Source organism: Rhinatrema bivittatum, chromosome 8, assembly GCF_901001135.1.
Source record: "Rhinatrema bivittatum chromosome 8, aRhiBiv1.1, whole genome shotgun sequence".
In the NCBI taxonomy this organism is placed as follows: Eukaryota; Metazoa; Chordata; class Amphibia; order Gymnophiona; family Rhinatrematidae; genus Rhinatrema; species Rhinatrema bivittatum.
In genome coordinates this window covers 45,405,136-45,427,735 of record NC_042622.1, presented here as the reverse complement: position 1 = coordinate 45,427,735, position 22,600 = coordinate 45,405,136, and the positions used below count along the sequence as shown (strand labels likewise).

General features: G+C 47.1%; 1 protein-coding gene across 3 annotated transcripts in view; it reads right to left on the bottom strand.

Annotated features, from left to right (window-relative positions):
• LOC115097704 overlaps positions 1 to 22,600 on the bottom strand; it is a 70,561-nt gene that overhangs the window by 22,401 nt on the left and 25,560 nt on the right. For all 3 annotated transcript variants that reach the window (XM_029613672.1, XM_029613673.1, XM_029613674.1), the window contains 3 exons: positions 21,836 to 21,965; positions 17,724 to 17,831; positions 11,050 to 11,211 (listed from right to left, as the gene is read on the bottom strand). In XM_029613672.1, coding sequence (XP_029469532.1) covers positions 11,050 to 11,211; positions 17,724 to 17,831; positions 21,836 to 21,965 — 400 coding nt within the window. The remainder of the gene's footprint in view (positions 1 to 11,049; positions 11,212 to 17,723; positions 17,832 to 21,835; positions 21,966 to 22,600) is intronic.

The window sequence follows — 22,600 nt, the reverse complement described above, 5'->3', positions numbered from 1 at the left end:
TAATCAAAGAAAATGCCCCTCTTTTTTGGCTTTTTCAGAAGCTATTTTTGGTGTTTTTGCTGTTTTTCAAACTTGCAGGCTTGCATAATTTATTTATTTATAAACTTTTTTATGCCGTCATATAGCACAGGCCGTCACAACGGTTCACAAACATAAAAATAAAATATTGGTATGTAAAACAATATAAAAATACAATAATAACCATAATAATGAATTAAACAATAAAAAAGTTATAATGATAAAGTGGAAAGTAAAGACATTAATAACCAGCCTTCGTGTTCCTAAAGATAAGGTAAGATAATAAAATATAAATGTTAATAATTGAAAAATAGTTATAATAAATAAATCATAAAACTATAAATAGAGTGGAATAAAATAATACCATTAAAACAAAAATAAAACTCGATAAAGCAAATGACATAACACTTCCACTGTTTAGCAGGTACATTCTTTATACGCCTGCACAAAGAGCCAAGTTTTTCTAAACAGTTTCAAATTGCTTTGTATCGTTAACTTTGTTGGGAGAGTATTCCAGAGGCCTGGACCCGCTAGCGAAATCGCTCTCTCTTACAAGGTTAAGACGTGCAGATGTCAAGGAAGGGATGGATATAATAGACCTTTGTTAGACGATAGAAGGTTACGTTGAGGGGTGTGAATTCTGACTGTAGCATTTAACCATTCAATCTGGCCGCCGTAAATAGCTTTGTGTAGGATGCATAAAACCTTATGAAGCTTCGATTTTCCTTTCTAGTAATAAAAATTCTGTTTTGTCTAAATTAATACTAAGCCTCATATGGGTTAGCAATAGTTTGATTACGTTAAGGTACATGTTGGATAATGCTTGATCAATAGAATCTGAAATTGGAATGAGAATCTGGATATTATCCACATAAATATAGTGGGGCAGATTTTTAAAGTTACGCGCATGGGGCCGGATTTTAAAAGCCCTGCGTGTGTAAATCCGGCCAGATCCGGCACTCGTGCGCCGGCGCTCCTATTTTGCATAGCCTGCCGGCTCGCGCAGAGCCCCAGGACGCGCGTAAGTCCCGGGGTTTGTAAAAGGGGCGGGGAGGGGGCATGTCCAGGGCATGTCCAGGGTCAGGGGCGGGGTCAGGGGGCGGTTCGGGGCGGGACCGGGGGGCGTAATTTTGTTCACGCCTGGTGAGCGAACAAAAGTACGCGCTCGCGCAAATTTATAAAATCTACCCCACGTGGTACATTTGTGCGCGCTACCCGGTGCGCACAAATGTACCCCTTATTTTATGACATGCACGTTCTGCTGCGCGCATGGTATAAAATCCGGGGTCGGCGCGCGCAAAGGGGTGCACACGTGCACCTTGCGCGCACCGAGCCCGAGGGGAGCCCCGATGGCTTTCTCCGTTCCCTCCAAGGCTGCTCCGAAATCGAAGCGGCTTTGGAGGGAACTTTTTTTCACCCCCCACCTTCCCTTCCCTTATCTAACCCACCCCCCAGCCTTAACTAACACCCCCCACCTTTGTTCCAAAAGTTACGCCTGCCCCCGGCCCATCGCCATGCTCCCGGCCCTGCCCCCGGCCCGCCCCTTTTTCGAAGCCCTGGAACATACGCGCGTCCCGGGGCTTGTGCGCGCCAACGAGCCTATGCAAATAGGCTCGGCGCGTGCAGGGATAGATTTTCGGGGGTTAGGCACGTATCTTACGCGCGTAACCCTTTGAAAATCTACCCCAGTATGTTAGTCCAAGTCCTGAAAGTAATGACAAAATGGAAGAAGGTAGTTGTTGAATAAAGTTGCAGAGAGGGAAGAACCCTGTGGAATGCCTGTATCAAGAGAAGTGATTTCTGGATTTACTAGAGTTAAAAAAAATACTTAGAAAGTTCTATTGCTTAAGTATAAAGTAAACCATTTCAACGTTAGCCTAGAGAGTCCTATTTCAGATAATCTACAGATGAGGGATTTATGATTCACTGTATCGAAGGCGGCCGAAAGATCAAGGAGTATAAGCAAATATCTATGTCCGTTCTCTCCTTATCGTCTCAGTAGAGGGTTTTGAATGTTTTTCAGTTTCCTTTCACAGTCAATCTCCTGGTGCAGCGGTGTGCTCTGTGCCCTCTAGCCATTGACAACTACCGCCATCGATTTCCACATCATGTCCCTTTTCTTTCATGACAATATGTCCTTGACCTGTATTAAGCAATGCACTCAGTACACAAGGACTATATCTATCACAGATCCCCATGATAGATGTGTCCTCTGCCTGGGGCATCACATGATGTCTGGGATTTCAGCAGGTGTGCCCATATGACTCCAAAACCTGGCTCGATAAGATGGAACAAATCTTTGTCCCGGACAAGACTGATCCATTGGCATTGGCATCAGAGGAGGCATCGATATCATGGCATCCTGGAGTCTCACTGATGGCCACTGAGCCATCAACATTGGAGGCGCCATCAATTCCGTCGATGCTGAAGGCTTCTAGGAACACCAAAGGCAGGTCATCGTCTGCCTCTTTGAGGTTGAAGACACCAGCTTTGTCATCTTCACCCTTGCAACCAGGGAAGGACTGATAGGAGCTTTGAGGGTAGTCAAAGAAACATGGGCCTTGGTTCTCTTCAATGCATGGTGCTGGGCATGGGGATGCTCCAGCTTTGTCTGTGATAACCCCAAAGCGACCCTGTGGTGAGGAGCACTAGTCCTCCATGGATCCCAAGGTTTTGCTATGGCCTCCTCCGGTCCTGATGTCCACCACTGATCTTCCTCTCAGTTCGGAAGAGGATTTAATCAAGCCTCTGGATCGCAGTCAGTCATGGCATCGGCAATCTTTGAGAAGGAGCTGGAGAAGCACATTTGGGGCATCAGCATCAGTACACCACTGGCACTGGGCCCAGCACTGTCCCTCCTTGAGCCATTGCTCGAATTCCTGTCTACACTCATCAGAGTGCCACCAACACCTTTACCAGTGTCTGTGCCCAGGGCTTCACTGATGCCCAGCGGGGCATCAGGACCACCACCAACTGATCCAGTGGTCTTTCTCAGTTCCTCAGAGGAAGCTCCTCTGGTGATGGAGGTGACCTCAGGATATGGACTACCATGGCCAGCCAATTAGGTTTCCATACCACTGGCTGGGGACTGAGTGCCTTGGGACCCATCCCTTGCCTATGGTAGTGAGGATGAGGGCTCTTATGACCACCGGAGTGAGGGGGATGATTCTGCTGATGTTCAGATTCTGATGCAGCAGTAGGCCTTTTCCCAGACCCCTGTCCTCCTGAGAACAGAAGGAATTCTCCTCTGGAAAATCTTTCCTTCGCAGGTTTTGTCAGGTTGATGGTGAAAGTCATCCCATTTCAGTTGCAGATAGAGGAGGATACCCAGCATAAGATTCTGGATATTCTACAGTAAGTGGAACCTCCTAAGGAGATTGTGGCAGTCCTAGTGCACGAAATCCTTGTGGAGTTACTGATGAGGATGTGGCCTTGTTACTGAATATATTCAGCTATCTTACAGTTAGCGGATAAGTTTTATCTGGCTAACTATAAAACAGCCAAATAGCTGCACTGCACTTATTCAGCTAACAGCCAGCTGCCGACGTCACTTCCTATGGACAGAGGGCCTTTAAAACAAGGCCAGCGATGCCACCTCGGCCTTCTCCTCCCTGATGCTGGCACCGATAGCTCCCCACTATCGGCGCAGACCCGCCGGGGTCAGGAGCTGCCTGAGGCCCCACGCCTGCCGCTGCCGCTGCCGCCACCATAACTGGACCCGCTGGTGCTGCCTCCTACCTCCGGCTCGACCGCGTCCTGCCCAGCTGCCGACGTCACTTCCTATGGATGGAGGCTCTTTAAAACAAGGCCAGCGACTCCGCTTCAGCCTTCTCCTCCCCGATGCTGGCACCGATAGCTCCGTGCTATCGGCGCAGACCCGCCGGGGTCAGGAGTTGCCCGAGGCCCCAAGCCTGCTGCGGCCGCCACGACTGGACCTGCTGCTGCTGCCTCCTACCTCCGGCCCGACCGCGTCCCGCCCAGCCGCCGACGTCACTTCCTATGGACAGAGGGCCTTTAAAACAAGGCCAGCGACTAAGGGGCCTGCCCTTAGTGCGCCCCTTCGTGCCACCCCTTTATTCTTCTAAGAAGCCCTCTCTGACTACAGCGTAACCCAGTCTCCCTCTTCCTCCCACCCCCCTGAGTCTCTCCCTGCCCCCCTCCCTCCAGTCTAAGGACCCTCCAATCTCCCACCCCACTCACCTTTACTTACGCCCTCCTGCCCCTAAATATATAACCTCCCAAAATTCCCCCACCATGGAAGCTCTCCCCATCCCCATCCCCAAGATCTCACACCATCCCCCCACCCTCAGATTTCCTCTCAAAACTTACACTTCTGCCCGCACAAGATCTCTCATTCCCATTATGTTGTCCCCTCTAACACAATTCCTCAGGCTAACAGCCTTCTCAGTTATCCTCTTCAATGCCCAATCCCTCGTCAAAAAATCCCATATCCTAAATGATATGCTCCTGACTTTAATTCTGATATTTGCGCTGTCACCGAAACCTGGTTTAAACCTACTGACCTCGTCCTTGTCAACCAACTCCCCTCCCACCTCTTTGATATTTTCTCCATTCCTAGAAAGAAGAAACGCAGAGGTGGCCTCCTCCTTGCAGCTAAAAAAACCCTTGAATCTCCGACCACAACCTTCCAACTCTGACTCCAAAATTGAATTTGGCCTATTCAAATCACCCCTCCTCCAAATATGCTTTGTTTACTCACCCCCTGGCCTCCTAGAAAACAATCCTTCACCCCTCACTGAATTCATTATGAAAAACCTGAACTTCGATTCCCCAGCCATCATCCTATGTGATTTCAATCTACTCGTCGACTCGATCCCTCTCTCCCCTAGCTGTGAAGCCATTCTAAATTCCTTAGACACCATGGGCTTCAAACAAATTATTAATACTCCTACCCACAAAGCTGGTCACACCCTCAACCTCATTTTCATTAACTCCTTCTTCCACCCTACAGAACCCCCCACATGCTCAAGAGTCCACTGGTCCGATCACTCTTATATAAAATCATCCCTCTCTATAAAAGGACCCCCCCCCCTCGCTGTCAAACCACACCTCTTTCATTCAATTCAGAAAATCATGCAACCAAGAAGACCTAATCACCGCATTTAACACGGCACTAGATGAACTCGACTGCTCCAACCCAGAGCTCGTTCTTAATACCTGGTCGAAAATCAACTCCACCATTGCCAACAAGCATTGCCCCCTTATATTTAAATCAATAAACCCCTACTCACATAACAAGAAACCCTGGTACAACCTTGAACTAAAAAACCTTAAACGCACCCTAAGAAATGTTGAGTAAACCTGTCACATGGACCCTTCCCCTACCCTCCTTGCCTCCTACAAATCCACTCTTCACAAATACAGAACTGCTCTCCAGATAACTACACAGGATTTTTACACTAACAAGATCCACAACTTCCTCTATGATCCCAAAGTTCTTTCCTCCTATGTCTCTGAACTCACCAAACCCTCTACTTCCCCCCCAACTGACAATGAATCCGAAACTAACTGCAACACCCTTGCCAAATACTTTAATGACAACATTTCCAACATCATGTTTATTTTATTTATTTATTTAGCATTTTTCTATACCGACCTTCAAAGTTAAATACCTTATCAGGTCGGTTTACATCGAACAGGGACATAAACAGTAAACATGTTGAACCTTTCCCCACCCGACCCTAACTTCCACATCCCCTCTGCCAACATTAACACTTCCATCAAACCTTTGACACCATTTCTGCCTCCGAAACGGAAACCTTCATTAAGAAAATAAAACCCGCAGCCCACCCCACCGATCACATTCCGCCCAACACCTTCAAATCCGATATGGTTATTACTATGAAGGTCGGTATAAAAAAAAAAAAAAGTGTTAAATAAATAAATAAATCGATATGCTCCGCCCTAGCCAAACCCTTAGCTGACATCATAAACTCCTCCCTCACCCATGGAACTGTCCCAGACATCCTAAAACAGGCCATAGTCAAACCCATGCTAAAAAACCCCCAACCTATGCTCCACTGATCCTGCCAACTTCAGACCCATCTCTATTCTCCCTTTCATTGCTAAACTCCTAGAAAAAGTGGTCAACACCCAGGTCTCTGAACATCTCGAGAAACATAGCATTCTCTCCTCCTCACAATTCGGGTTCCGGAAATACTTTAATACCGAAACCCTCCTTCTCTCACTCTCTGACACTATTATCAAAGGTCTTGACAACGGCCAAACATACATCCTTGCCTTACTCAATATTTCCTCAGCCTTCGACACCATTAGCCACAAAACCCTCTTATGCAGACTAGCTGAGATTGGCTTTACTGACTTAGCCCTCAACTGGTTCAAATCATATCTTGACAATAGAACCTATAAAGTAAAAATAGGTAACCACGAATTCCATCTCATCAATCTCACCCATGGGGTCCCCCAAGGCTCCTCCCTGTCATCAACCCTCTTTAACATTTACATGTTGCCCCTCTGCCATCTCCTTTCTGACCTTGGCCTAACCCACTACATATATGCAGATGATGTCCAAATTCTCTTGCCTATCACTAACTCTATCACTGCCTCTCTCCAAACCTGGCAAAACTGCCTATCATCTATTAATCTTCTTCTCTCAAACTTAAACCTAGCACTGAACACCTCAAAAACAGAACTTCTCCTTTTCTCCCACAACCCACCCCCTCTCCTCCCTCTGTCCTCCCTCCCTCCCTCCCTCCTTCCCCTCTTCCCACTTACTCCAGCAAGCTCGTAGCCTAGGCGTCACCCTTGACTGCAACCTTAGTTTCAAAAAAATTATTAGCTCCACCCTTAAAGACTGTTATTACAAACTCCATATCCTTAAAAAACTCCAACCCCTAATTCACATAAATGATTTCCAAACTGTTCTCCAAGCAGTAATCTTCTCTAAGATCGATTACTGCAAAGCACTCCTTCTTGGCCTTCCTGCTGCCTCTCTCAAACCCTTGCAGATGCTCCAAAACTCCACTGCCCATATTCTCACTAATCTTGAAAATGCAATCACATCATTCCCATCCTAAAAGACCTACATTGGCTCCCCATCTCTTCTAGAGTTCTATACAAGACCCTCACCTTAATCCACAAAACCCTCTACAACCCAGACATGCAATGGCTAAACAAATTCTTATACTTCCACACTCCCACCAGACTCACCAGATCCTCCTACATCGGCACACTATTCATTCCCCCTGCCAAACACACATACCTCAACTCCACCAAAAACCGTGCTTTATCCATTGCTGGCCCCCAGCACTGGAACTCAATGCCCCCTGATATTCGACTTCAGCATTGCACCCAGACCTTCAAAAAGAAATTAAAAACCTGGCTCTTAAAACAGGCCTTCTCTCAACACCCCTCCACTCTTATTTGACAACCTCCTACCCCCGCACTGTACATTCTCCTCCTTTGAGTTAATTCTATGTTTTCTTAAACCAGTTACCTGTTCCTCTAACTTCTCCCCCTTATCTATCCGCTCTTCTCTATCCTTTTCACTTCTCTTAGCCTCTCTTATTTATCTAATCAGTTATTTATTTTAATGTAACATATTTATTAATTTATTTGTTATAATGTAACTTTTTTCTTCTAATTTCTCTTCCTCCTCTTCCCTTTCATTTTATGTAAACTGATGTGATGTCCATATGAACTTCGGTATATAAAAATGTTTAAATAAATAAATAATATCGGCATTTATCCGGCTACATTAGCTGATAAATTGGTCCATCCTGGAATGTCCATGTCCTGCCCCTTACTTAGCCAGCTCACTGTTTAGCCAGATAAACAGTTAACCAGCTAAGTGGCAGCCACCAACCATGCCCAAATATACAGACAGCCCGAACTTAACTGCCTAAATGGCGCTGAATATCAGGTCTATGGTATCTAGTCTAATGTTCTAGGCCACTCCAATAAAATTTATAGTACCTTAGAAATGTTCATTATATGTGATTGAATGTAGTAATAAAGCTTTGTTTGACTTTGTGTTTGAACTAAAACTAGTCCACTTAGTAGTAGTAATGGTTCACGCTGGATGACTGTTTCTAGATTTGTTCGTTTGTTTGTGGTGTCAATGGAGTTATCTCCAGCTACCTGCAGGTTCCTAATTGCTGTCTTCTTTGAATGGGCATCACTGTATTTGTACAGACATAGTAAAGACCAGCAAATATTGATTTTGATCAGAGATGGAGCAAAACTGGTATTCCTTATGATTTCCTGTTGGATGTGTACAATAAAAGAGAAGTAGAGGAGGCTTGTCTCACCTGCAGTTTCTAAATACTGGATGACTGTGGGCAGGATGATAGAGAAAACTAGAACTCCTCTGTGTTTCTATAGCACCACATAGAGCAAATAGAACCAGATGCAAAGTGTGAAGGACAGAAGAGGTATAGGGGAGTGAGATGAATACAGAGGTGAAGAGAACAGTGGGGAAAGAAATGATACAGGAGAACAAGAATTGATGGGAAAGCGAGTGAAAAGAGACAGTAGGCATAAACAGGGAAGGGATACATTTGAGAGAGGGAATTGGGAAAATAAATAGGAGAGTGTGTGGGAGCAGAACTATAGTAGTGCCTATACCAGAGCTTTCCAAAGTGTGTGTCGCGACACTTTACTGTGTCGCCTGAGGTGTGCCGGTGTGTCGCGCAAGCTCGGTGCACGTGACACACCGGCAAGTGGGAACCAATGCAGCCGCCGGTGGACCTCATCCCACTGGCGGCTGAGCAGTGAAGTTTCGCTGGGCTGTGTGCCGGCGACACACAGCATGAAGATCGGTGAGCCGTGGTGGAACTTACCGTATTTTTCGCTCCATAAGACGCACTTTTTCCCCCCAAAAGTGGGGGGAAAATGTATGTGCGTCTTTTGGAGCGAATATAAAAAAAAAACAAACAAAAATCTAACAAACCCCCCCCTGCTGACTCCCCCAAGACCTGCCGACTTAATTTACTGCAACCCCCCCCCCAAGACCTGCCGACTTAATTTACTGCAACCCCCCACCCTCCTGACCCCCCAAGACCTGCCAAACGTCCCTGGTGGTCCAGCGGGGGTCCGGGAACGATCTCCTGGGCTTCGGCCGTCGGCTGCCAGTAAACAAAATGGCGCCGACGGCCCTTTGTGCTCACTATGTCACTGAGACCGACCAATAGCAGCGGTCGGTCCCAGTGACATAGTGAGGGTAAAGGGCCATCGGCGCCATTTTGATTACTGGCAGCTGATGGCCCACGCCCAGGAGATCGTTCCCGGACCACTCCTGGACCCCCGCTGGTCCACCAGGGACGTTTGGCAGGTCTTGGGGGGTCAGGAGGGTGGGGGGTTGCAGTAAATTAAGTCGGCAGGTCTTGGGGGAGTCAGGAGGGTGGGGGGTTGTAGTAAATTAAGTCGGCAGGTCTTGGGGGGGTCAGGAGGGTGGGGGGTTGCAGTAAATTAAGTCGGCAGGTCTTGGGGGGGTTGTAGTAAATTAAGTCGGCAGGTCTTGGGGGAGTCAGGAGGGTGGGGGTTGTAGTAAATTAAGTCGGCAGGTCTTGGGGGGGTCAGGAGGGTGGGGGGTTGTTAATTTAAAGGGTTGGGATGGGGTTTTTTTTGGGGGGGGGAGGGGTTCCCAGAGAAAGAAAAGTTTTCTGATCTGGGGAGTGGACCGAAATGGCCCTCCCCAGACCCGAAAACAAAATGGGGAGAAAAAAAAAAAGCTATGCACTCCCCTAATTTGCTCCATAAGACGCCCAGACGCAGAACCGGTTTAGCACAAATTTTTTTTTTTTATTTTCCCCCTCTGAATCCTAGGTGCGTCTTATGTTTGGGGGAATTTCAGTGGATGCACAGAGTTACAGAACTGGAGGTGCAGGATTTATATTGACATTCTGTCCCTTCCTATAAATTCCAGTCTTGAAACTGGCCAGCTTTTTAAAATTACGCAGAAGACCCTTTGGACTTTCTTATTAACACCAAATATTCAAAATCTGTGTTCATCCCATCAAGTTCATATATCTCATTAAAGAGGTAAATTGAATAACACAATAACTTTGTTTTATTATTGTTATTCATAAATTAGAACAATAACATTAAGCTTGGAATATTATATATTTTTAATATAAATGAGAGGTTTTCACAAGATAGGTTGTGTCGTGAAACATTTTATTATGTATATATTTAAGGAAACATACATAAATTGTCGAAATACATTTAGTTCGTTTAACCTTTAACCTCTGGTTTGCTAGTAAACTGAATTACTGTGTCCCGAAATTATGTTTGTCTAAAAAGTGTGTCACCAACATGAAAAGTTTGGAAAGCTCTGGCCTACACCTTCTCTCACTCCTCTGCCTTTCTCAGTAACATATGTTACTATGAATTAGGAATAAGAAGGGGAAAAGCATGAGGAAAGGAATATCGCAGAAGAATAAATGACGGGGGGGGGAGAAAGTGATCCTGACAGGGAGATGAAATTAGAAAGGAGAGAATTTATTTTATTTATTTAAAAATATTTCTATACCGTCTTTTCAAACAAGTTTGACCAAAACGGTTTACAAAAATCCAAATTATAAAAAAACAAAATAACCAAAAAAAATGAACAATGTCATTGAAGAAACCTATATACTTGGCCTGGAAAGGTGAGACACCATACAGAGGATGAAAAGCCCTAGGCTGATCTAAACCCACCAAAAATCAGTTAAGTTAATGCCGATGATCATGTGACCCTGTGATTTCACGCCATATTGTAACATTCATAGGATTCAAAAATAGTAAGAAGGTAACACGAGCATTTTTTTCCAAAGCATTTTTTCTCTTATATGTTATTCAACAGTTATTAACTGAATTAGAAATCAACTGGTGTCTATGTGGCACCATACCAGGAGAAAAAGGAGACATACTAGATGGGCCTTATGGTTCTTATCTCCTATTAGATTTCTACAAGAAAAAGCTTCATTAGGAAAAACAGAGATGTCATTAAAGTCTATTAGCATTTTCTGCTCATGTGTACTGATTATGTATGAAATCCAGAATACATACCCAAGATTACCAGCAGCAGCAGTAATGTTACAGTTAAGAATTTTGCAATCTTTTATAAAAATCTTAAAGTTGTTATTCTCATCCTCTGCCACTTGCAGCTTGGTAAAGGAATCACACGTCGCTGAGATATTAACTTTGCCTAATTGTACATTTTTGAGTGCCCTCAAAAACAGAAATACACAAAGTGAGGTTATTAGTCATCTACAAACGGATGATGATTACTACAGAGAGTGAATTACTGTACACATTAAATATAGTAAAGAAATTACGAGGGGCATGCATGGCCATTATTTTCATTTCATCTGTTTGAGGGGGATCCCCCCTTTTTTGTTTCATTTTAAAGTTTTTTTCCATTTAATTTCATCTTCCATTTTGTACATTCAATTAACTAAGAACCCTGCACAAATTTCATTTTATGTGCACTATTTACAATTTACATGCACAGTTTGCAAATTGTCAGGCCGATACAGTACAGTATCCTGCATTTGGACGCGCGTTTTGGACGCGCTAGCTTTACCCCTTATTCATTAAGGGGTAATAGCGCGTCGAAAACGCGCGTCCAACCCCCCCCCCCCCAAGATTAATAGCGACCGCAACATGCAAATACACATTGATGGCCCTATTAGCCATTCCCGTGCTATACAGTAAGTAAAATGTGCAGCCAAGCCGCACATTTTACTTTAAGAAATTAGCGCCTACCCAAAGGCAGGTGTTAATTTCTACCAGCGCTGGGGAAGTGCACAGAAAAGCAGTAAAAACTGCTTTTCTGTGCACCCTCCGACTTAATATCATGGCAATATTAAGTCGGAGGTCCCGAAAGTTAAAAAAAGTTAAAAAAAATTAAAAAAAATATTTAAAATCAGCCCACGGCTCGCGGGTTGAAAACCGCACGCTCAATTTTGCCAGCGTCCGGTTTAGGAACCCGTGGCTTTTAGCGGGCTCGAGAACCGACGCCGGCAAAATTGAGCGTCGGCTGTCAAACCCGCTGACAGCTGCCGCTCCTGTCCTTTGGGTAGGCGCTTCTTTTTACCGCGGGCCCTAATTTAAATATTTTGTTTTACTGTCTCGCACGCACAGGACACTGGCCTGTGCGTGTGCCGGGAGCGCTCGCCCGCTCTCCCACGAACTTTACTGTATCGGCCTGCGTATGGGCAAAAATGGAAAACTGAAACAAAAGTAAGATTTTAGTGCCATTTTTTTGTTTCATTTTTAAACGAAATGAAACAAAACAGCCTATTTCACTACATTTTTCATGTCATTTCAAAACTGATGTACATCCATAGCAATTATGTGCTTTATTTCCTTTTGTCCTGTACTAGAACTTTTCACCATCCTCAGTCAGTGATGGGAGGAAGGGGTGAGTAGCAGCAGCAAACAAGCCTGCAAACAACACCCGTGAAACTTGAGTCATAGGCAGCTACTCACCTGGTCCACAGAGGGGAGCGAGGAGGGAGGGCTTACAACTGACAAGTGCAGAGAGAGAGAGTGCAGGATGCAGGAAGAAAGGGTCAAGAAGTAGGCAGTAAGAAAGATGATAAAGTGGGGCGTGCAATGAGAAAAGAGTGCTGTTGTGAGGGAGTCTACAGGAAACTCCCTCGGACCACTTCAAGGGACCAGCCACAGATATCTGGCCTGGTCCTCCTTAAGTCCCAACCCGGCAAGGCATGCTGGACCCAGGAAGGATCCCTTCAGCCAAACATAAGAAGGCAGGGCCCAGCAGGGTTAGGGAGGACCTGGGCAGCAGACAGGAAGCTAGCCTACGCTAAAACCTGCTATTGTTGCAGAGGCGGACTCTTGGCCCTGAGGTGGTGTTGATGCCACCCATGGGGGAAGCCCCCACGGGTCCTCACCGTTGGGAGGTGAAGCCAAGTGGGAAGCGGAGGCCGACTGGAGCTTTGCCAATATCAGCCCTTGTCCCCCGCAGGTTGAACCCTTGGGAACCGGGGACGGCTGGACTTAGGCGGGCCTCCGCGTGGCTGATCCCAGAGAGGGACTGGAACTGGAACAGGAACAGGAGTAGCAACGAAGCACATGACTGGAAAGTGTGGAGACTTGTTGCCAAGGCCAGCTCTGAACGTCTGAGCTTGCCTTATGGTGGGCAGCTGGCTCACATCATCATCCGGGAACACGGGTGGCTTTCCTGCCGGGACACCTTTAAAGTCCAGAGAGGTGCACGCTCCATGAACAGGCCGGAGACGAGTAAGTGGTGGTGTCTCCCCGACCAGGCCGCAGCAGCACAGGAGGGTCCCGGGAACACGGAGGGAACATGAGTGCATAGGTGGCTGCCTTCCGCCGCCAAGGAAGTTGGGCCAGGACCGAGGCCCTGGCATCAGGGGTGAGTGAGCCCAAACGTGGGCCTGCCACGGCCAGGGAGCGCAACAGCTATGTGTGATGTCTCTGTGCTACCTGAACTTTAACATTTGTTTGTTTTGGTTTGTACTTAGTTTGTTCACTGTAAATAAATTGCATAAAAAGGAAACATCCAGAGTCTGCCTCCTTATTCCTTCTGGTTGTTTCCAAATCACAATCGCCCAAGTTACTTCGTGTCCACTTACTCTCCCCCATACCCTTCCATGCTCCCATACATACCTTGCAGTCTGCCCCACACCTCTAATGTATGAAACCCACAATGATGCCTCTGTCCCTACTCAACACCATTCACTCCCTTGAACTCCCACGCACCCCACACAATACTAACACCATCCACTTGCCACAAAAACAACCTGAGACACCTCTCCCAAACCCCCACCTACACGCAACCTCCCCACAGCCATTCACTACACACACACCACCAGAAAGCCACTTGCAACATTCTCCCTGTCACACACCACCAACACCCCCACCAGACCCTAGCACCTCTTGCTCCACAGATACCACCACCACACACCATCCACAACACAACCTGTACCTCCAACCACATCCACACCACTGCAAACCCTGTCACAACACTGTCTTTCACCCAAACTCCTACCTTCCCACCCTGGTGACTCATGCCATAAAAAACGTACCCTTGCATACATTCCCACCCACACACTCTTCCCATACGGCCCTAAGCACCATCACCTACACTATGTACACTGCTGGAAAACCTGTCACAACATTCATTGCCACTGCCCCCCGCACACCATCTCATGTCTTTGCACCACCTACTCAACCTCTCAGACATTCAGACCACCACACATCACCCACATCTCCACCAGCACATCCCTGCAAACCAACAATCAAACCCCTAGCTATTTACCTCTAGCCACTCACCCCCTAACAGCAGCGCCCACCCACTGCGTTTCATAGCTCCACACAACTATGCACATCACTTCATACTGAGTTGCAACACTCTACTCCTCCCCTGCAGACCTACTTCTCAGGTGACTCACCTCCCCCTCACACCACAAAACCACACCCTCACACACATCCCCACCCACATAACACCTCCACTCACTCCTAACCTTAGTCACCTACATCACGCACACCACTGGAAACTCTGTCACAACACTTGCCTGCCCTCCCACGCACCCATTCACCACATCACACCAGCTCGTCAACCCAACAGACCATTCATACTACAACCTTATATCACCATACATATCTCCGACACCTCTACCTTCACATTTTTGTAAACACAGTTGTAACGTTCAACCCCTGAACCACTCACCTCCTCACAGCACCATACATGACCCACACCACAAAAATATATTTTGTCACACACAGCCAATTACATCCCTGCAAACCATGTAGCAACATTCAATCCTCTTGCACTGACTCACCCCTCCCAGCAACACCACAATCCACTCACACACCTCCACCCTCACCCTACTAACCACACCACACCACACCGCATACAATCAAAAATCCAACTATTACACTCTCCCCTGCACACCTACTCACCCTGTGGACAAACACACCACTCATTTGACTCTCACATCATTGACACCACCACTACCCACACATGCCCCACACCTCCACCCTCACCACCACAACAGCCTTAAACTAATGCTTCCCACACACATATACCACAATGCCTGCACATAGCCCCAACAATGCATACATATATCACCCACACAAACTGTACCCACAAATGCTCTGGGCCACCATCCTTCATTCCCACAATTTTAAACCAAGGTGATCAGTGCAGTGCATCTGTTCATGCACACTCATAACAATGCTCATCTGGAGCAGCAGGACAAGCTGGCACACCAATGAAGCCCTTGCAAGAGACCTTGAGCAATGCGGGGCCAGGGCCAGTATAATCAGCATTGTAGCAATGGTGGAGCAGCAAGAGAAAGGCTTCTGGGGGCTTCACAGACCCTACCAGAGGAAGAGAAAAAAAGGAGTGATGGATGTAAAATGGCTAGGCCAGAGGTGGAAAGAGAGGATGGGGAGAATAGGAGGAGGGTAGACATGAATTAGAGAAGTTAAATGAACGATAAAGAAGGAGATAGGAGCAGGAATGAGTTACAGGCGTGGGAAGGGAGGGAATATGGAGGAAGACAAATGAAGAGTGTGATGGGGAAACTGCACGCATGCGAGCACAAACACAGCCCTCCCATCATCTCCTCTCCATACATCCACACCCTCACTGTGCCTCACCCCTACACAAACTCATCCCCCACACTCAGCTGCTCAATACACATACCCCATTATCCTCACACCCCCCACCTACACCACTCCTACCAACTCTCTCACATACACACACACACATACATACACAGTGGAGGAGGAGAGGAGGAGGAAGTGGAGAGTGTGGGGGTAGAAAAAGACAAAGAGGAATGTGCAGGTAGGGGGAGAAGCAAACAAAAACATACAGACAGCTCCCCCAATCCTAGCACACCCACTACCATCTGCATACACACTGCACATCACTTTTCTCTATCTACCTACATATACACATCTTCTACTATGCAAAAACCTTGTATGTAAGCACTACCACACCATACACAACTTATACCTACCCTACCTTCACACAACTTCCCTCCACCTATATCACCCCCTACTACATCACACCACCTACAGACATGGAGGAGGAGGTGGAAAGTGTGAGAAAGAATATGCACTCACCACTCACACCCTGTCCTACCACCCCTACACATCACTACCACCCCCACATTTACCTCATCTACACCTCTAGCACCCCTGCTGCTCTCTCCCCTACAAATAGGAGAGGGGGCAGCAGGACAAAAAAAAAAAAAAGAGTGCAAGAGGAAAACACTGCCCTCACCTACCCACACATGCACATCCACCCACTCCTATATCACTTGCATCTCCCACACCAGCAGGGTTGGCGAGCAAAGCAACAGGGGTACAATCCCTAGTAGCCTTCTAGTTTTACTCTAAATTGAAATGTTCCTGGGATTGTGACTTGGTCGGGGAGAAAATCACCCATGTTGTATTGAATATTTCAAAATATATGTGTGTAGTTTCCCCCTTCCTAAGCCTCATCCATAGAAATAACAAAGGCAAAGCATGTTAGGTACTTTTGGTCCCATGTACCTTTAGAAAATTTCCAAAGAGAAATTACCTGGATTTATTCCGCTTTGAGAATTTGCTAAAGGCAGGTTTGTAAAAAAAAAAAAAAAAAAAAAAGGACCCGCATATTCTACCCCATGCTGCTTTTTGAAATTTGGCCCTCAGTCTGGTACTAATTAAAACATGAAGTGCATATCCTTTAAATCAGGTGTTTCTTCAGAGTCTCTGTATGAAAACTCAGAAAACCATTCTCAAAAATGTAGATATATTATGCAGAGTTTACACAGTAACCAAAAAAAGCAGAATTCAAACGGATGGGAAAGCTTGTGTTGGATGAAGGGAGTGAACCCCAGATATGCTGTTTTGGATGTTCTATGATACTCTTTGTGATTAAGTTAGTGTGTTTTGGAAGGGCCATGGGGATATTTTAATAGCCCATGTCCATCAGAAATTACAGCATGTATCATACAAGCTGCTGAGAGCTATATGAAAGCAATGATGAAGAAACACATGTTCTTGGTTTCCTATGGTAGACTGAAGAAGAGCTGGACTGATCTTGTAAACCAGTGGTCATTTTTTGTTTGCGTAGTGCTGACCAATGTTAGCTACTCTGCCCTGGATCTATTGGTGTCTGGATTTATGGCGGATGCAGCGTGTATTCAGAACGCACATGAAGAACTGATGACTATATGCTGGCTGGCAGTATGAGCCCAGCTAGACAGGGAATGACCTGCGGAGGCTGTCTCTCTGCAAGTCCAGTAGAGCAAGAGAGCTTGTTTATACTGATTGTGGGACTATTGAAGAAGAAGCTTTGATGGTGCTGACAGGTAGGCACAGAAGTGGGAAGGATCTGATGTGATAGAAGGACAATGATCTAGTGAATTAATCAGCAGATTGGGTGGACCAAGCGTTCCTTTTCTGTCAATATCTTCTGTTTCTATGAAACATAAATGGCAATAGTAAGACTCTCCTCCCCCCGTTTCATTCTTGAAGGGACCATTTAGGTGGACCAAGGCTAAAATAAGGAAAAGGAAGGCCTAAGAAAAACCAGGGATTTGGGAGCTACATAGGCCCCTTTCCTTGCTTCTGATCTAATCTAACCCTTTCCTCTCTTCCTTCCCATTTCCCAAACTCCCACCTTCATGAGCCAATGGGAGAAAATACACCCGTGACGTGAAGTGATGATAAGATAAATAAAAATACAAACTGACTTTTGAGTGCCTTCGATGGTTAAGTTACTTTGAACTTTCAGAGAGATCCCATCTTCAGATGTACTGTTTAATGTTATGTTAGAGATTGTTGCATTCACAATGTTTAACCTGAAAAATGAACACAGAAGTAGTATAAGAGCATGTATTCTTCTTGAATTAACAAGTTGATACTCTCAAAGCCTCTCCCAGTTCCCTCCCAATCTGCTCCAATTAAGGAGCGGACTGGGAGGGAACTTCCTAACCCCCCTACCCATACTCCCTCCCTCTTCCCCTCTCCTCCCCACCACCTAAAGCCGTTGTCCTACCTTTTTTTTGTTTTGCTTTGTTGCTTACTGCTCTGTTGGAGCAGAAGCAAGTTGCGCGTGCCGGCCGACTGCAAATGGCCGTTGTACCAGCTGCCTCCAGCTCCCGAGACCACCCCTTTCCTTCGGCCTGGCACTTCTGCGTGTAACTCCTGTTTTTTACGCGCGTAGCCGATTAAAGATTTACCAGTATGTGTCAGGGAATCACCTGCAGATTGCCATTGATATCTGAAGCTTTTTGGCAATCTGTACTGCACACCAGCGATACTGGCATGCTTTATGCACCCCTGTTTACAAAGGTGCCTTACACATTTTAATGCAGAAAATAAGCGTGCTACAGACTGTATAATAGGGAGTCTCAGAACCCTTTAAGGGACCAATCCCAGGTATCTGGCCCAGTCCACTTTAAGCCGAAAGACAGGAAGGGAATCCTGGTCCCAGGGCAGTTCCCTTGACAGGGGGATAAATGGACTGGCGCTGGGGAGAAATAAAAGTCCTCAGAGAAGAGAAAGAAGCAGGAACTACTAGAAAATTGCTTATGTTTACCTGCTATGTTTTTGTTTCATATATGTTATGAATCCGATATGGATTGTGGACCCTTAGCCTGAGGCGGAGTTGACGCTACCTGAGGGGGAAAACCCCACAGATCCCCATCGTCGGGAGGTGAGGCCGGAGAGACGCAGGGGCCAGTTGGAGCTTTGCCACTACCAGCCCACGTTCCCCGTGGGTTGAGCCTTTGGGTACCGGGGCCGGCTGGTTTTAGGTGGGCCCAAGGGTGGATTGGCCTATCGGGCATCCCCCTGGTGGGCCGGTTGCTCTGGTCACGTGGTCTGCCGAGCGCGGCCTCGACAGCCATGCTCAGCAGACCACGGGGTATCTCCTGGGCCGGTTTTGGGAAAATCCCCGGGCTGATCTTTACCCGGAATCTGCCCTTGGGTGGGCCCCTGTGAAAATGAGCCATTAGGACGTGGGCGACTGAAGGTGAGGCAGAGTCTGGTCCACGGCCGAAGGTAGGAGGCAAGAGGTATGTCACATTCCATCCAGGGGTCAAGGCAGGTGAAAAGAATCAGGATGAAATCCGGTCCAAGGTCAAGAGACTGAGAGATCCGTCTGAAGGGGAGAAGGAGAGAGGCCGGATCAGGTAGGCTGGATAAGGGAGGCTGGAAGCTGGATCAGGCAGGCTGGATCAGGAAGGCTGGAAGCTGGATCAGACTGTTGCGCCTGGTCTCAGACGGCTTCGTCCTCTGTGCCTCACCTTTCTACCTGCTCTCTCCTCTAGCCTTGGGAAGATGGCTACCACCGCGTCTTCATGCCGCTTTCTCTAGCATCCACGGAACAGCAATGGCAAGGCTATCCGCCATGTTTCTCCTGAGGGCCTCCTAGGGTGCATGCAAGCATGCCACCCACATCTTTATAGACATCATGGCGGGAACCTCAGGGGCATCCCCCTCGAGCGACATCACGCCATCTGGGTATTTAGCCTGCCCTTCATTTGCTAACAACTCGAGTTAGCAAGGATTGGAATTCCTCCAGTCTAAGCTACTCAGCTGCTTCCATGCTGCTGCTGGAAGCTTTCTCTGCCCTTCGGGGCTATTCATCTAACCTGGGTACCCGCTCCTTGGGGGCACTTGGCTTTCTTTCAGGTTCCTATCTGGGATAGCAGGTACTCGCTCCTCGAGGGCCTGCTCTCCCTGCCAGGGTGCCTGTAATCCAACTACTTTGGGATCTCCATCTATCCAGCTACTAATTTAGTGAGTAATGTAACTTCTGTCTCATCTACAGCTCAGCACTGGGAACCTGCATCTGGAACTCCCTATACCACCGTGTGCTGTTGACATCTACCTTTGTGGGACGGGTCTCCTCTGCTGAGGGTCCCTGGGCTGCTACTACTGGATCACCTCACTACTGCCACCTCTGGTGGTATCATACAGCTGTACAATAAAGACAAATCTTCTGTGTTTGCGTGTCTCGAGTCTAGCCTAGTACTGCGGCTCCTCACGGGGCTCCTCCCCATGGGAGTGGTCATCACCACAGTACCCAAGAATCCACTCCAACACCTCAAAACCATAACACAGACAGGCTGGATCAGGCAGGCTGGATCAGGAAGGCTGGAATCTGGATCAGGCAGGCTGGATCAGGAAGGTTGGATTAGGAAAGCAGTATCAGGAACGCTGAATCCCAAAGTGAGGAAATCTGTTGCCAAGTCGTCCGATCGATGTCCGTCACAGAGTTATATAGGGCAAGAGCCCTGACGTCATCCGAGGGGGCTGGCGGCATTTTCTCGCCGCGGGCCCTTGAAATCCCTGCAGGTGGCGCGCGCATGCGCCTAAGGGAAGGACTAGGAGAGGAAGGAGTTGGCGGCATCCCACGTGCTAGCAGGTCCGGGGCAGCCCCGGTGGCATGGGGAAGACATTGGCCACGTTGGGAGGAGCTGAGCGCCATGACCCGAGAGCCGGGTGCTGGAATGGAGCATTGGAGAGACGGGGAAGCCAGCCAGGATGGACTGCGGCCGGTGAGTGTAATAGTACCCCCCCCCCCTGCTAGGCCCCCCTCCAGGGGTTTTAGGCTTGTTGGGATGGCAGGCATGGAATTGTTGTAACAAGGAAGAGCTTGACAAAGATCTGGTTGAAGACATCCAAAAGATGGGAAACAAGGGAGAAGTGATGATCGTTGGAGACTTTAATCTGTCAGATGTAACTGGAGAATCCCTTCTGCAGAATCTAACAATAGTAGAGAAATAGTGAATGCCCTGCAAGGGGCTCTGTTCAAACGAATGGTAATGGAACCCACGAGGGAGGGAGCTAAACTCGATTTAGTGCTCACTAATGGAGATAATGTCTCTGATATCCAGGTGGGTGCCCACCTCAGCACCAGTGATCATCAAACGGTATGGTTTAGGGATGTGCAGAGGGACCGCATATGTTACTTTCGGTATTCGTATTCGTGAGGGGGCAGATATGTTGCATTTGGCAAGGGGGGGCCCGATCCGTTCATGCGTTCCATTCTTATTCGTTTCCCGGCTAAAATTTAATTAACTACAACCCCCCACCCTCCTGACCCCCCCAAGACTTACCAAAACTCCCTGGTGGTCCAGCAGGGGTCCGGGAGCCATCTACTGCACTCACGCCATCGGCTGCCGATATTCAAAATGGCGCAGATAACCTTTGACCATACTATGTCACAGGGGCTACCGGTGCCATTGGTCGGCCCCTGTCACATGGTAGGAGCAATGGACGGCCGGCGCCATCTTGTGCTCCTACCATTTGACAGGGACTTTTGGCAAGTCGTATGGGGGTCAGGAGGGTCCCCCAAGACTTGCCAAAATTCCCTGTTGGTCCAACGGGGGTCCGGGAGCGATCTCCTGCACTCGGAACGTCGGCTGCCAGTAATCAAAATGGCGCCGATAGCCTTTGTCCTTACCATGTCATAGGGTCTATTGGCGCCATTTAGAATACCGGCAGCCGACGGCCTTGAGTGCAGGAGATCGATCCTGGACCCCCGCGGACCACCAGGGACTTTTGGCAAGTCTTGTGAGTGTCGGGAGGGTCCCCCAAGGCTTGCCAAAAGTCCCTGGTGGTCCACCGGGAGTCCGGGAGCGATCTCCTGCACTCGGGCCGTCGGCTGCCAGTAATCAAAATGGCACCGATAGCCTCTGCCCTTACTATGTCACAGGGGCTATCGGGAAGATGGCTATATGCTATTTTACATTTGCATCTGCTGATTTTTAGGTGCGCAACTTTTGAAAATTTACCTTACTGTATTTAGCATTATCTTAGTGCTACGGAATCTACATTCCAATATGCCACTTACCCAGTGAACGTTTGTAACTCTGAAAGACTTCCAAGCAATGGTCCTGTCTTCTTTTGTACATCAAATATATTTGGCAAGTTTATGTTTTGCAAATCTTTGAGAATGTCTTTCACAGATTGGCTTGAAATCACTGTAAATAAAAGTTCTTTGAGTCCCACATAACTGGAAATAACTAGAGGTATGGCTTGTTGAACAGGGTATGGCATTTAAGTTGGATATCACATATGCATGCAATTTATACACTCAAATTGCAGAATTCACAAATAATAGAAAAACAAATTTGGTATGAACTATCCAGTAACTAATGAGACACTGCTCTTTGGAGGATCAGTAGTTTTCAAAGGATTTATGCTTGCAATGGCCTTTTAAAATGTACCCCTGGACTCTGCTCCAAAAACTATGCTTAAAAGTGATTTCATGTGTGCTTTTATGAACATTATAAAGAAATATTCTTGGGGGGGAGTTGGGGCAGGAACATGATTTACATGCTTATTTTTGATTTACATAAGTATATGCACACAAAGTTACACTTGTTCCTGAGCTGGTGTAACTGTGCATAGATGGGGGTAATTTTCAAAAGAATTTCTGTGCACAAAGCACAGTTTTCTGCATGCAAATAGCCTTTTAATCTTTACTCTAGAAATTGTGCATGTAAAATTCACGCAAAAGCAATCATGTGTGTACTTTTCCGTGCACTACAAAGAGATGTTCTGGATCAGAATTGGGTTGGAGACATGATTCTTATGCACATTTACAATTTTCAAA